Source organism: Cynocephalus volans, chromosome 1 (assembly GCF_027409185.1).
Source record: "Cynocephalus volans isolate mCynVol1 chromosome 1, mCynVol1.pri, whole genome shotgun sequence".
Taxonomy (NCBI): Eukaryota; Metazoa; Chordata; class Mammalia; order Dermoptera; family Cynocephalidae; genus Cynocephalus; species Cynocephalus volans.
The window spans coordinates 218,667,869-218,683,392 of NC_084460.1; the positions used below are offsets into that span (position 1 = coordinate 218,667,869).

At 33.5% G+C, this 15,524-nt stretch overlaps 1 protein-coding gene across 2 annotated transcripts in view; it reads left to right on the forward strand.

Annotated features, from left to right (window-relative positions):
* The window catches only part of EPC2 (enhancer of polycomb homolog 2), a 113,737-nt gene that overhangs the window by 77,703 nt on the left and 20,510 nt on the right, over positions 1-15,524 (forward strand). For both annotated transcript variants that reach the window (XM_063109264.1, XM_063109272.1), the window contains exons 4-7: positions 6,187-6,393; positions 11,788-11,936; positions 12,695-12,827; positions 15,012-15,203. In XM_063109264.1, coding sequence (XP_062965334.1) covers positions 6,187-6,393; positions 11,788-11,936; positions 12,695-12,827; positions 15,012-15,203 — 681 coding nt within the window. The remainder of the gene's footprint in view (positions 1-6,186; positions 6,394-11,787; positions 11,937-12,694; positions 12,828-15,011; positions 15,204-15,524) is intronic.

Here is a 15,524-nt window from a genome sequence, read left to right on the forward strand (position 1 = left end):
ACAGACCTTTCAAATTTAACCTTTCTAAAACTTAACTTGTTATGTTACCCTAGATAATCATGTATTCCTGCTCTCTCGCCAGTGGCTCCCAAAACTCAGAATCATCTGTTTTTTAATTCCTTTCCTTTAACACCTAATTTTAATTAGTTATCAAAAATTTTTTATTTAATCTTTAAAATATCTTCTTTCAGACATGACAGCTAATTGCTGTGCCTGACCTAAGAGTGACTCTTTTCCTGGAGAGTGGCAGAAATGCTACAAAGATCACTTTTGAGTCAGTTGACAAAGTTAGAACATCAATGTTAAATTAACTAAAGTTAATTACTATGATTATGAAAGAGAATATTTCTGTTCTTAAGAAAACACAGAAGTATTTAGGGGCAAAGAGCCATGATATGAGGGGACTTCAAAAAGTCTGTGGGAAAATGGAATTAAAAGATAAAATTTAAAAATGTAAACTTCTTTTCTCAACAGAAACTTCATAAAGTTCAAGACACTTTTGTAAGTGATAATACCAGCCATTTAGTTCATCCCTAAAGAACTAAGGGTCTTGGGAATTTAACCAAGTCAATGCAGTCTTTCTTACATTATTAACTGAAGAAAAATGGGTGCCCTTTAAAAATTTTTTATGATCAGGAAACAAAAAGAAGTCAGAAGGAGCCAAATCAGGACTATAAGGTGGATACCTAATGATTTCCCACCAAAACTCTTTTCCAATGAAGTTTTCTTGGGTGTTTTTCTGCTAAAGCTTTGCTAACTTTCTCAAAACACTCTCATAATAAGCAGATGTTATTGTTCTTTGGCCCTCTAGAAAGTCAACAAGCAAAATGCCTGAGCATCCAAAGAAACCATTGTCATGACCTTTGCTCTTGACCAGTCTGCTTTTTTTTTTGACTGGACCACTTCCACATCTTGGTAGCCATCACTTTGATTGTGCTTTGTCTTCAGGACTGTACTGGTGTAGCCACATTTCATCCTTGAAAGAAATGCTTTGGGATCTTGATCACAGTTGGTTAAAATTTCCATTGAAAACTCTGCTCTTGTCTGCAGTTGATCTGGGCACAACAGTTTTAGCACCTATTGAGTGGAAAGTTTGCTCAACTTTATTTTTTCCATTAGAGTTTTGCAAGTTGAACCAGTGGAGATATCTGTGGTGTTGGTTCTTGTTTCTGCTGTTAATCATCAGTCCTCTTGAGTTAGGGCACGAACAAGATAAATTTTTTCCTTGCATATCGATGTGGATTGTCTGCCATTACAGGCTTTGTCTTCAACATCATCTCATCTGTTCCTAAAACAAGTTATCCATTTGTAAACTGATTTCTTTAGGGCATTGTCCCCATAAAATTTCTTTAAAGCATCAGTGATTTCACCATTCTTCTACCTCAAGCTTCACCATAAATTTGATATTTTGTTCTTGCTTCAATTTAGTAGAATTTGTGTTGCTCTGATAGGTGCTCTTTTCAAATTGTTGTTTTATCCTTAGTGCCTCAAACTAGCTCCTATTCAGTCATGTTATAAGAAGTTAGTACAAGTTAATTTTGGTGCAAAAAAATTTTGCAGTCCATGCATAGTTCTTTCATAATACCCACTTTCCATGAACTTTTTGGAGACCCCTCGTGTATATAACTTACCTCAAATGGATCAGAAAAAAATATTACATGTGTGTATATTTATAGAGAGAGAGAATACAAATTTTGAGACAGATGGATATAAAAACTAACCACAAGAGAGTCTGGGTCTAAAGGGTATTAAGGTATTCTTTTAAATGTTTTATTCTTGCAAATTTTCTGTGTATTTGAGGTTATTTCTAAATAAAAAGTTTATTTTTTAATGACAAGCCATCTTAAATAGTACGTTTTCATATACTTTCCTGTAAGATAAATACCTTAATAAAAATACCAAGAAATAAATGTTTTGAAGTAGTTTTCTTTCTAAAATTCTCAATGTTCTAATTTATAAACCTTTATTATCTCCTTTCTAAACTAACACCTTATTTTCAGTTATTTATTAACTTTTCTCTACTCCGTTGATCTGTCTGTGTTCTCTACTTAACACATATTCCCACAGAAAGGCTTTGTCTTTATTCCCTACCTTCCACCACCTGTGCACAAAACAGAACGCTTTTTCTAACACTGTAAAGAAAAGAGACCATCACCCCTGAGTTTAATCATTTTTCTTCCCTCCCATCTCCATACCATTTCTTATCCTCTTGTAGAGACCTCCTGAACCTTTTCCAGCTCTTCTTTGTGTCCCTGTATGTCCCTTGAATATTTCGTTTTCAGTGATCTCTTTTATTTTTTCAATCTTTCTCTCTCTCTCTGCCCAAAAAGGTACCCAAGTGTTCCTATTTTTAAGAGAACCCTTTCATTTGACCCTGTTTTTCTCTATAAACCTACACTCTGTCTTTTTTTTTTTTTTTTTTTTGCCATAGTTAACTTCAAAAGATTAGCCATCTTTGGTGCTTCCTGTGTTTACTTTTTACTCACATCACAATTCAGTTTACTTAAATAGCACTGTTTAAGGTTGCCAGTGGCCTCCTAATTGTAATCTGGAAACCTCTTTTTAACCTGTATCCTACTTAGTATCCCTATGTAGTATTGGATGATGATGACCACCACATTTTCCTGATTCTTTTCTTCTTTCTTTGTCTCCTCTTCCGTTGCTCTTGATATCTTATATTTTGATATTTCCTTTGGGATCTATCCTTAGCTTTTATTCTTTAATCTTAAACTACCAACAGTTTGTTGCTGGTTCCCAAATACACGCTTCTGTCTACTAAGCTACAGAGCTGTGTTTCTTAATGGAACCTGTTCACCTGAGCAGGTTATTTTAAATTCAACATTTTCAGGCTCCCTTTCTCTCCCCTGGGTTTGCTTTTTTCTTTCTCAATTAATGGCATCATTATCTTCCACTCAGTTGACCAACCTTACACTTTAGTGCTTTACTTTTTTATAATTTGTAATTATCTATATCGAAATATCACTAGATCAAGCCAGTTTTTTATTCCGAAATACCGTATTTGTTGTCTGTACTCACTTTCCCCATTTATATTACCTGTCACTTGGATGACTGCTCTTTTGCCACCAGCTGTTTTATTATAAACTAGTCTCCTTTTTTAAAAAGAAAAACCTTCAGTGACTTTCCCTGTTTAGAAAGTAAAATCCATATTCCACCTGACTCCAACGACACTGAAGTATTCTCTGGTTCCATAATGTTTCATGCCCTTTTATAGCTCAACATTGTTCCTTCTGCCTAAAATGTCAGCTCCTACATTTCTAATACTGTGATCTTAGTAAGCATGTAGTGTACATCCCAAGGTGATAATTTTACTAAATACTTCACAATCACCTAACAAGCTTCATCATCTCCCCAGCCTGAAGGAAGAATTTCTCACTGCCTCATACCCTACTTCTTCCACTCAGCCAAGTTGCATTGTTTAGGGTCCGTGTCTTGCAGCAGCTCAATTTTCCAGTACTAGATTCCTGTCAGAGTCTTGGAGACTGGAAGGAGAAAGGAAGCCAGAGCTGTGGGTTTTTCCCAGGAAGCCTCCTGAAGCATGCTGAACAGTTAAATAGTCTTCTGGGGAGAAAGATTATACAGCTGACCCTTGAACAACTCAGGGATTAGGGCACCGACCCCCACATGCAGTGAAAAATCCATGTATAACTTTCGACTCCCAAAAAACTTAACTACTAATAAGCCTATTGTTAACAAGAAGCCTTACTGATGACATAAGCCATTGATTAACACATATCTCATATGTTATATGTACTATATACTGTATGCTTTCAATAAAGTTAGAGAACAGAAAATGATATTAAGAAAGTCATAAAGAAGACAAAATACATATACAGTACTGTTCGTATATTTATTGAAAGAAACCTACCTATAAGTGGTCCTGCACAGTTCAAAGAACTGTGTTTTTCAAGGGCCAACTGTATGTAGTAGGGTTCAAATTTTGTGGATTTTTAACCAGGTGACATAATTTGTTCCTACTTTATCTTCAAATAGTTTTTGCCTACTCAAAGTGATGCTGTCATCATAATAGAGATGCAGTGAATACTAGTTGCCTTAGAATAGCTGAATGATTAAAACCAAGATTATCCTATAAAATAGACACTTACTGTATAACAACATTAAAAACAATTTTAACTGAGAAAGTACTGTTAACACTGGAAACAAATATCAGGATGTTTAACTGTAAATTGTGTATTGAATTTTTATTACCTGTGATGTAACAATAAGGCAAAAAAGACAGGGCAAACTGGAACTAGAGGTACCAGAGAAGGAAATCTGAGCAGGTGTTTTAATCCCTGACACATCATGTGGGAGCATAGGAAGCAGTGTTAATTTGACAGTATTGTTGCTTATACTCAGTACCATTCTGCTGATTGGTGGAAAGAGCCCTTACCCTCCTCCTCACTCGAAGGTTAGATTAAGTTCTTGATTTAATTAGCAAAGATTACAAAATTTTATTAGAAGGCTAATGACTAGACAGCTGAAGCATACATAGTATATTATACAGCATTGTTTCCCTTGGTCGCCGGAGCACGTGAGGACTGCCAGTGATGCTGTGAGCTGTCAGCATGAGGTAGAATTTTATTGGATTGAGAAAGCTTGATTCTTATTCTATTACTGACCTTGTAGACTTTAGGGTATATATCACCATTCCAGAGCTCTTAAACTAACATTAGGAAGGTATCCATTTAAAGGTGATGTTTGGATATATTGGTTCTCTTGGTTTGGTCTCATGTTTCAGGCTCTGGCTCTCTGCTTTAAAGACCAAGTTGCTCATCTCAGATGCTGTTCAGCTGCCTCTACTGAGAGATTGGGTAACCAAAGAATGGCCACTTGTTATTTTACTGCACTGAATGTATTTGTCACATGGACTAGAATATTTGAGTTGACATTGTCAGTGTATTCTCTTCCTGTGGTCAAACTATCTAGGCAGCCAAATAAAATCAACTAATTAGCCCTAGAAATCACTGTTGTAAGACTTGAAGGCCATTGATCAGTACATTTATTCAATGAAGTTATACCAGCATGAGAAGTCAAGCCATAATGAGAAATTTATTTGGGAGTCATGCCTTCTTCAGGTGACTTCTTACAACATATAAATCAATTTGTATATTGGTCTTATAATTTCAGTGGGAATTTTTATTTCCTTCGTTTCCAAGTGCTAGGGAAACATTTTTTGGGAAATATTTCAACTTGTTCTGAAAATGAGTCTTCATCTCTAAAATGATACAAGTAAAAAGATTGGGATAGCATCACTTAAATACACCTTTCCTGCCCTAAAATAACATGATCTTTCTCCAAAGTTCACTGTAAATGGATATGTGTAGCCCCCATTTCATTCTGCTAAAGTTGATTGGCTTATCTAATCTTAAGGTGTAAGGCAACAGATGTGACCAAGCAAATTTTTACAAATCTTAATTTGAGATATGTCAGCATTACGCTGGCTGCATTGATACAGGAGAGGTAAATCTCTGAGATAGCTGTGTTAGAGCTTCTAGGGGAACCATTTTAGGACCACTGTCCCAGATATGCTGCCCCCACAATGTCATTGCGGAAAGAGTGTTAAGAACGATGATTCCCTAATACATAACCAGCTTGGATTACAGGAATTGCTTTTATATGTACAAGGAATTCAAAATTGCATTATCTTGAAGCTTCTGAAAGCATACTGTTTGTCAATTCCAAAAGAGGAATATTATTGTAAGTTGCATTATATTAGAGAATATTTGTCTTTCATTTTGGAGATAAGTAAAAAGAAACCTTCTCTATCTTTCTGTTGAAAAATAGATAAAAGCTAATAGACTTGAAAAGTAATAGATCTTCAAATATGTAGAAGCATAGAATATCAGAATTTTGAAGGACCCCGGATATCTTCTCGTCCAAGACTTACCTGAGGCATAAATCTATTGTAATTCTTCCCAACTGTCATTCATCATCCTTCTTAAGTATTTTAAGTGGTGGAACTCTACTTCACAGAGCAAAATATTAATTTTGGTATATATCTTCTAATTAATGAGTCCTTTGTTAGGGTGAATTGAAAATTGTGTCTTCACCTGCCATCATAATATCTAATCATTATTGTTAGAATTGATCACATTTTTAGCTATAGCTTAACTTTGATTTCTTTTTTTTCAAACATTGTGTTGGTATTTTGTATTTTTCATTTAGCTTGTAACACTTCAAGAAGCAAAACTGCTGTTAAATGAAGATGATTACCTTATTAAAGCTGTGTATGACTACTGGGTGAGAAAACGTAAAAACTGCAGGGGGCCATCCCTCATTCCTCAGATAAAACAAGAGAAAAGAGATGGTTCTACCAACAATGACCCTTATGTTGCCTTTCGGAGGAGAACAGAGAAAATGCAGACTCGAAAGGTAATGTGCAAATTAGATTTAGTTGAATATAGCTTAATAGTATTTAAGACCAATAGTTCTTTCTAATAACTTGAATAATTTTGAATAATTTGAATTTAATGAGTGCTAACAACATTGATGAAGTTTATGTTAGAAATTCTACTCTTTAGTAGCTTGTTATTTGGTCAGTTGTTTACAATGTAATTACCCATGCCCTTTATAAATCCTATTGATCATACCATTTTAGGCTTGCAGTTGAAGCAATATGAGGAATTTTGTTTCCTTATGCACTTCAGAAGTTTTGAGTTCTTCAGTAGATTATACACTCTATCATGAATCTCCTCTCTTTAGGAATCTGAAAATTTGAAGTAATACTACTTTTCCTTTTTGGTCACCAAACAGCTTACAGTTCCTTTGAAACTATATTCTAGTTCTTGCAAGTAAAAATGGACCTTGTTGCCTCTAGCTACTGTGGAATTATGGGAAGTAGAGAAAGATTCGTTTTCAAGCCTGTTCTACCAAGAGTCAAAAGTAGCAGTGGGATCTTTTTCTCCTTTTCTGAGTTGTCAGTTGTGTCAGATTTCAAATTGATGACTTATCCCTATTTAGCTTTCAGAAGCAGTATGAGGCAGACTTTTAAGAGAAACAGGATCTCCTATGTGGAATGATATGATATAGAGGAAAACGTTATGAGGAATAATTTGTATCCCAGAGGGGTGTTCACTTCCTTCAATTTCTTGTAATTAACAGTAAATAAACATCAGATGGTAAACACATTCTCTAACATTGAAAAGTATCAGGAACATATAAATGTAAATTATAATTGGAGGCAAAGCATTTTCTGTGGATTCTTGTTTCTTCTAACACTGAAAGCTTGTCCTTGTCAGCTGTTAATATAACAGCCGTGAAGCTTAACAGCTGCCGGGTATAGTATATTTTAGGAGAGACTCTTCTGCTGGTTAATAACCAGAATTTCTATAACTCTTTCTTGTGGATGTGATTTTCTTAAACATCAGAGTATAGATTTCCCAGGTATGGATGGCATTCCCTAACCCAGGCTGAGTGTTCAGTTTGGCATTCTAGTTCTCAGCTAAGGGAATCTGAGATATTTTATGAAGATTTAGTCTTTTGCTGAAAATGAGTTAAGTTTGTAAGTACAGTAAAATTTTATAAATGTGGACTATTGGACATGAGGAAGGAGAAGTTTATCTGATCCATTGAAAAATCTGAGCTACTGATTGCTTTTTAAAAGCAATATAATTGACTCAGATATATTGCAAAACATAGACTGTTAGCAATGTCTTTTGAAGGAAAAGTATTGTTGGACTTCCTTTAGTAAATGGCCATGAAATACTTAAAATTAGCAGTATTTATAGATGTATAGACAATATTCTGAATGTTAAAATATGTTTGTTTCTAACCAGTGTATATTGAGAATTGCTGGTTCTTGTGTTTAGGTACTTCACCACTGTGTGATCACTAATACGGGCTTTTCCTTATACTCTGATTCCTATCCTTTTTCTTGTTTATTTTCATCTTTCTCTGCAGAATGGTACATTTTCTTTTCCAGTGCCATTTACTTCTTACTCTTCTCTGTTTTCAGTTGTAGAACCAAAGGCTATTCATTGTCATGCACATTGTTGCTAGTTAGAAATGTTTATGTGTTTTGAAATGAGAAAGATGGGAACACTTTCTACAAATAATGAATATCCCCTAGGTGTTCAGGAGGTGAGCAAGCATTGGGGTTTGCAAAAATGAATATAGCTAACAAAGGCTCTCGATTTCCTTTTCTATTTCCACAAACTTAAAAACACTTGTATAGCTGATGCAAAGGCTGAAGGATTTCTGAAATATTGTTTAGCAATCTAGAATTTAATTTTAATTTGCTAAACTAGTTATTTAATTTTGGAGTGTGTAAGTACTTTAGGACATTCTTAAATGATATATTCCTAAGCCACCAGCATGTCTGAATGCACAGATTGGAAACTCCTGAATCAACATTTACATTTAACATGTTTAAACACACAGAACTTAGTGTCTGTGCCTTCTCTCCTCCCTCTCTGTGGCTCAGAACAAGTAAGGTAGACAGGAGAGGAAACTCCCAGAGTAGTGGTTCTCAGTTCTGGTTGTACATAACAATCACCTGTGAATCATCCTTGGTTATAAAAAGATCTGCAATTAATTCTGAAGAGTAGCAGTTTGAGAACCACTTCTCTCGAGATTTGGTAGTCTGTACAGAGTAACTGGAGTAGGAAGAAAGGAGTTGGCCCCAAGCAGAGACAATTGTGAGAAAGGGGTAAAGGGGGTGAGTGGATTTGAATACAGGAAATAGGGCCATCTCAAAGGAAAAGAAAAGATGTCAGTATAAATTTGTGGGTTTTAATATTAAAATGGCCAGAAATAGATACAGATTTTTGTGTGTATGTACATACATGTATTACACAGTTATTTCTTAACTCTCACTCAGAGACTCTAGAAATAATAGATACATCTAGTAGCAATGAGTATGCCTAGCATGTAGATCTTGATATTAAGTACTGTTTTCCATTAAAAGGAACCAGGGCTCCTTAGCAAAATGGTTGATTCCAGGTTTAGGGCTGGGAAAATATAAGCCTGAAACAAATTATTCTGCTGTGCCAGAAAAAAAGAGTGTGATTAAAGATGTTTGGAGCAATGTCAAAAGGACAGAGTAGCCAGCTTAAAAGGGAACTCCACTGATCAGAGCTGGGAAAGTTTGAGCATCATAATAAATAATGAGAGTAATGGATTGTAATCCAGAGAATAACCCATGAGTCCATACTGATATAGATGAATGAATGAAAGATAGGTAGATAGATGAATATTTTCCTTATAGTACATTTCCAAACTTATAAATGTCAGTGGAATGATCGAGTTAGAAAATCACCATTTGGCAATCACCATAGCAATACTTGTTTCAAACAAAAGTTAGAATCAATGGATGCTAAATTAATGGGAGAGAATTTAATGAGAAACAAGATACTTATATAGTCCTACGACATACTTGTCAATTAAAAAGGGAAAAATATCTGAGTAGAGAAAGCTGGCAGACACCATCTTAGTCAAGTGATTAAAGTTCATATCAGCAATAATGGAACAAATACTATCATTTAATTCCTTAGATGATGTAAGTGTGACAAAATATCACATCTGTGGTAGTCATACCAAAAAGGTATAGTCTGAGTTTAATCATGGAAAAACGTCGGTGAAACCCAAATTGAAGAACATTCTACAACAATAAATGGTTTCTAGTCTTCAGAAACGTCGAGGTCATGATCACTATAGAATGACAGAGGAACTATTTCAAATGATAGGAGATTGAAGAGACATTACAACTGAATGTAGTTTTTAATTCTGAGTCAGATCCTAGGGCAGGAAGAAAATTTATTAATAGATTTTCATAGTAAATATTATTGTCCCACTGATGTCCTTTATAGCAATAACTATATTTGTTGCTATAAAGGGCATTACTAGAACAATTGACAAATATGCATAAAGAGCAGAAATTAGATAATAGGATTATATCAATGTTAATTTCTAGATTTTGTTATTTGTACTGTGGTTATATAAGAGAATATCATTGTTTTTAGAAAATACACATTTAAGTGTTTAGGGATAATGGGGCATTATGTCTTCAACTTTTCTCGAAAAATTTCAAAAATACAGCTGCTAGTAATTTGTGTGTATGTGTTTATGTACATACAAATACATGTATACATGTACAGAGAGATAAAGCAAATGTAAAATACTAACCTTTGTGGATAAGGTATATGGGAATTTTTTCTACTATTTTTGTAACTTTATGGGGTTTGAAATTATGTCAAATAAAAACTTGTTTTTTATAAAACGACAAGACTGGAGAAAGAAAAAGTTAAAGAAGGATAGTTATTTGGGTCAAAAAAGCAGGAAATGAGTAAAACAGGGCAGAAGCACAGAGTCCACAAGGAGCACTTATCGAAGAGGGAGGCAGTGTTAAGAAGTGCTGGTGCAGTTTTGAATATTACTCAGCTCCCAGCTGACATGTAACCTAGTATTATTCATCTTTTGATTCTGTATGTCTGTCATTCTTACTGGACTTTAAGTTTTTGGAGGGTAGGGGGCATGTGCAGTACCCTGCACAGAGTAGGCACTTTGATATTTCCTGTTGATAATTTTTTTATTTTTTAATTGGAAGGTATTGCTGCCTGTTTACCAAAATAAATAAATAAATAATTACTTAAACCTATCCCTTAGTTTTGCCTTTTGTCACATAGTACTGAAGGGGGGGCGGGAACCATGAATTTTCTTTTGATTAAATAAAGGGGTAACTATTAACTTAGTGTTTTTTAGTATTCTGCATGCAGTATAGTTTTATTTTCAACAGATGATTATTGTTCAGATGCAAAAAATTATACACAAAAGAAAAAAAATACAACTTTGAATTTTTCTCAGTGTTTATTTTCTCTTTTGTAATTCTCCATTATAAAACTTCTGGCATTCTTTAGTTTCTCTCTAATGTCATATTGAATTATTAACTCAAGGATGGAAAGATTGCTTAAGTGCAGTTCTGTCTGGGCGTTTAGATTGAGGGTGGTATTGGTCTATTTTTAAACAAATAGTTTTGTGCCTAATACAAGGTTAAGTACTCTGTGGATATTTAACAAAATAGTTTGTATTAATAGTAATTTTTATATGCAAATGATGCTACTAATTAAAACTGAGCCTTCTCTGGTTATTTAACAGAGTTTTCACTTGTAAATAGATGAAGTTACTTCTTATGCTTGAAAGTTAGAACTAATAATATTCTGAAATTCAGAATTTTTGTAAAATCTCTTTTCTGCTCTTCAATGTTGTTTTATTGTGTTGAAGCATGATAATTGCATTTCTTGAGATGCTTTATATTCTATTTTCAGTTTTCTGTCTGTTTCTGAAGTGAAGCACTGCTTTGTCATTGTTCATGTTTATGTCAGTATATTGAACCTTCCAACCCCAAGTTGCAGAGCTGGATAGATGAATAGGGACTCATTTTGGCTATTTTTAGGTACCTTGATCTTGACAGATCTTTCTCTCTCTCATTGGAAAATACCTTGCTACAATATGAATGGGCTACATTTTCTGATGTGTACTAGGTTTTGTTTCAGGCAGCCGTTTTTTGAATTTGTTTACTTTACATTGGAATTATCCTTTCTATGCCCTTCTATCTTTTCAACAACTGGTGACACTTTTTTCTGAATATCTGTTGAGAGATATTTGCTTGTACTAATGTTTTCAGACTTACATAGATACTTTTATGTAGTTGCTGTTTTAACATTTTACTTTTATAGGATAAATTTGGATTTGATAAGATTTCATTGAATGAATCTGGAAATGTGGATAATTAATTGTTTATTCTTCTAAAATTAATATTATTTTTAATAGAATCGTAAGAATGATGAAGCCTCTTATGAAAAGATGTTGAAACTGAGACGAGAGTTTAGTAGAGCTATAACAATTTTGGAAATGATTAAGAGAAGAGAGAAAACAAAACGAGAATTATTGCACTTAACCTTAGAAGTTGTGGAAAAAAGGTAACATTGCTACTATTACATACTAGTGACAGCTTTAGTCAAATGATGGACAAAATGTAACCAAATATTTTTTATTTTGTTTTGTTTTCACTAAGCTTTATGACAGTTGATGTTGATTCTCTAACAGAATTTACATTTTTTAAAGATTTGTGATTACTAGTTTTTTCTTTTATCAGATTAAGTTACCAACTTGGACTGCAAATTTGGGGGGATTTTTGGTGTAGTATAGATCCTCTAATACACGTAATTTTTTTTTTGGCAGTGTCATTGAATTTTATTTAGAAAAGAACCTAGAGATCATTTTGTCCGGTTCTCTGTATTAAAGTTTCTGTTAAAGTTTGAGGGAAACAAATGTTTAATTGATTTTAATTTCTGACTAGCTAATATGAAATTTTTTGTTTCAGCTCTTTTTGGAAATGCGTTCTCCAATGTAATGGTATTTTCCTGTGTAATTAAATAGACTAAACTAAACCTAACAGAATTTTGTTTGATTCCTGAAGTAAGCATTCTAAACACCATTCCCTATTGCTTGTTAATATAAGATATATGAGAAATGAGTTTTCTATGTATCATAGGCATTTTTGTTTTTTGGATTGTTTTGTTTTTACTGAGTCCCAAATATGAGCTTCTTTATTTCTGTTAAAAATAACCTGATTAATTGTTAGCTCTGGTGTTCCACTTAGTTAAGCTATCATTTTTTTCCCCTTCTTTATTGTTAAACTATTCAAAATTTTCTTATACTTTGTTACCTTCTGAAGATATCATTTGGGAGACTATGGTGGTGAAATCCTTAATGAAGTGAAAATCAGTAGATCAGAAAAAGAGTTATATACCACTCCAGCAACTCTTCATAATGGAAATCATCACAAAGCCCAAGAATGTAAAACTAAGGTGAATATCCTCTGGGGAGAAGCGTGTATGGTAATATTGATAAGACGTTTGTTGATTTCTGCAGTTAATATAGTTTGGTTAAGGAGGAAAGTAATTAACATGAATTTAGTTCTTATTATTTGCCAAGCATTTTGTTAGTAGTTGTTATATACCTATTGACCCATTAATCCTTTTAACAACTTTTGAGGTAGGTTTTACCGTTGTGTGACTTCTAGATCATAGCTAATAAGTGGCAGATTCAAGGTTTGAGTTCAGGGCTAACACCAAAGTCCATCACTTTCCAATATGCTGTCTGCTTTCCTAGAGGATAAAGGTAGGTCTAGTTATTATCACTAGCCCTAGCAGCTTCTGCATCCTAGTGGCAGTCATCAAAATCTAAAACTAAAGATTTCTTCGTTGAGTGTATTGAAATTTATTCTTGTTATCATCATCATTGCTAGAACCAGCATTTATCAGTTGTTTGCCTATTTTGAATGACTTGAGAAAGTCCTTTAACTTCTGATTCAGTTTCTTCCTAATAAAAGAGCCAGACTCAGTTATTATTTTAGTTTCTTAGACTAAATAATTATATTTATTCAGTACTCACTAGGTGCATTAATTATTTAATTGGGATATATAGAAATTAATAAACCTTTCATTTTAAGGAACTTAGATTAAATAAGAATCAGATATTGACTGAAGCATCTAGACAATAGAGCCTTACTCAGTAGCAAGATTTAAAAAGTGACTTAGGGTGTTCGTGGAATATTCATCTTTTTAAAATGTGCACAGTCCTCATTTTTTCATGGATTTATTCTTAAAGGTCAAGGAAGAATGTGGAGCAGGAAGACTCCTCCTTTTATTCAACTCATGTCAATTCAAACACCAAAGTTCTTTCTTATTAATCACAGGCATCTAGCCCACCTACCTGATCCCTTTAAATCACACTTACTTCTGTAGCCAAAAAAGTTACCAATGCAACAAATGTCATTTTGTAAGTTATTTTTAAAAATCCACGTTATATCAATCAATGCTTTTCCTAGGTATGTGATTGTTTGTTATTAGAATATGAAAACCTTAACCCATAATTCCTGACAGAATCAGCATTTATTATCTGTTGATTATTATTTTAGGTCTTCTCTAATAAATGTACAGTCTATTTAAGTACTAATTTCAGAGACATGGTTGCATACATTGTTGTGGTACCCCACTGCACGTGGTTAACTATATTTACTTTGTCATATGTCCCACCATACAATGTGGGGAGTTTCTAAGAAGTTGGAATTTTCTTTTTGATGTAATAGTTATACCCGTTGTATGAAAAAGTTTATATCTCACTAAATATAATTTGCCCTTCAAGCAACATTTTTATTGTGGGCACTGGTTTTGACCCTAAAGTAGTTTTAACATCTGGATTACATGGGGAAATGCATAACTTCTTAAATATTTTTACACTTTCATATTGTTTGGTGCTTAGAATAGTCATTTCCAACTTTTTTGAATGGTAGATCCCTTTTTATTAAAAGGAATGCCAGTATGTTAAAAAAAAAGGAAGATAGAAATCAAGCTGCTCTATTGAAGGGAGTTGGAGGCTGGAAACCTACCACTTCAGTCAGTCCCCTTGCCAGATGGCCTATCTAGTACCTCCACAGAACCCTCGGGTACTTGAGAAAAGTTTGATTATTGTCCACTTGAGACAGTAATTATACACTCTAAAAAGTAAAGTTATTTTTCTAGTTCATAAGCTTATTTTTCTCAAAAAATTATCACCCACAGACATTTTTAAAAATTGGAAATAGAGAAATGAATAAATTTATGATGCAGTACAACTTATTTAAAAAATAAAAATAGTTATTGATCTTCATTATTAATTAATATAGTAGATTTAAATAAGAATTGAATTTAAATGCCTTTTAAACACTAGATTGCTTAATAGAGCAATCTGAAAAAATCACTAACATCTCAGTTTAAGTATCAATAATATAAAAAGCAAATTTAAATACCATAATTATTTTTTATTGTAACTTGCAGAAAGTAAAACATGTTTCAGTTTATGATCACAGAATAATTTTTGTGTTTTGAAAACAATAAATAAAATCACCTTTTGGGTAAAAATGTATGTTTTTCGAAGAATAGTATAGTTTTTCATGATTTCTAAAACGATTTTTATTTCTTGCTTTTGGGGGAAAATCGTCATGTAAACAGCACCCTCATCATTTGTCTTTGAAAGAAGAGGCTTCTGATGTGGTTCGTCAAAAGAAGAAGTACCCAAAGAAGCCGAAAGCAGAGGCTCTGATAACATCTCAGCAACCCACTCCTGAGATATTGCCTGTGATCAATAAGAGTGATATTAAGCAATATGACTTTCACAGCTCAGATGAAGATGAATTTCCACAGGTGCTTGTTTTAAAACTGTTTTAAAGACATTTTCTCCTAGTCTTTTATATTGCTCTATTTTAAAAACGTAATTGACATCTTAGAGTTTTGATTCTTGCTTTGTTCACCCAATGTTATAGTATAAACATTTTCCACAGTATTTATGTAGCCACCGAAATGATATTTGCTTTCTGTTATTTTGTATCAGTTGGGTAGAATTTATTCTATTGTTGAGCATTTAGATGGTTTTCAATTTTTCCCTTCTGTAAAAATAAGCATCTTCATCTTTTCTGTCTGTATTTAAAATAGATTTTTAAGAATGTAATTACTGAACCAAAGATG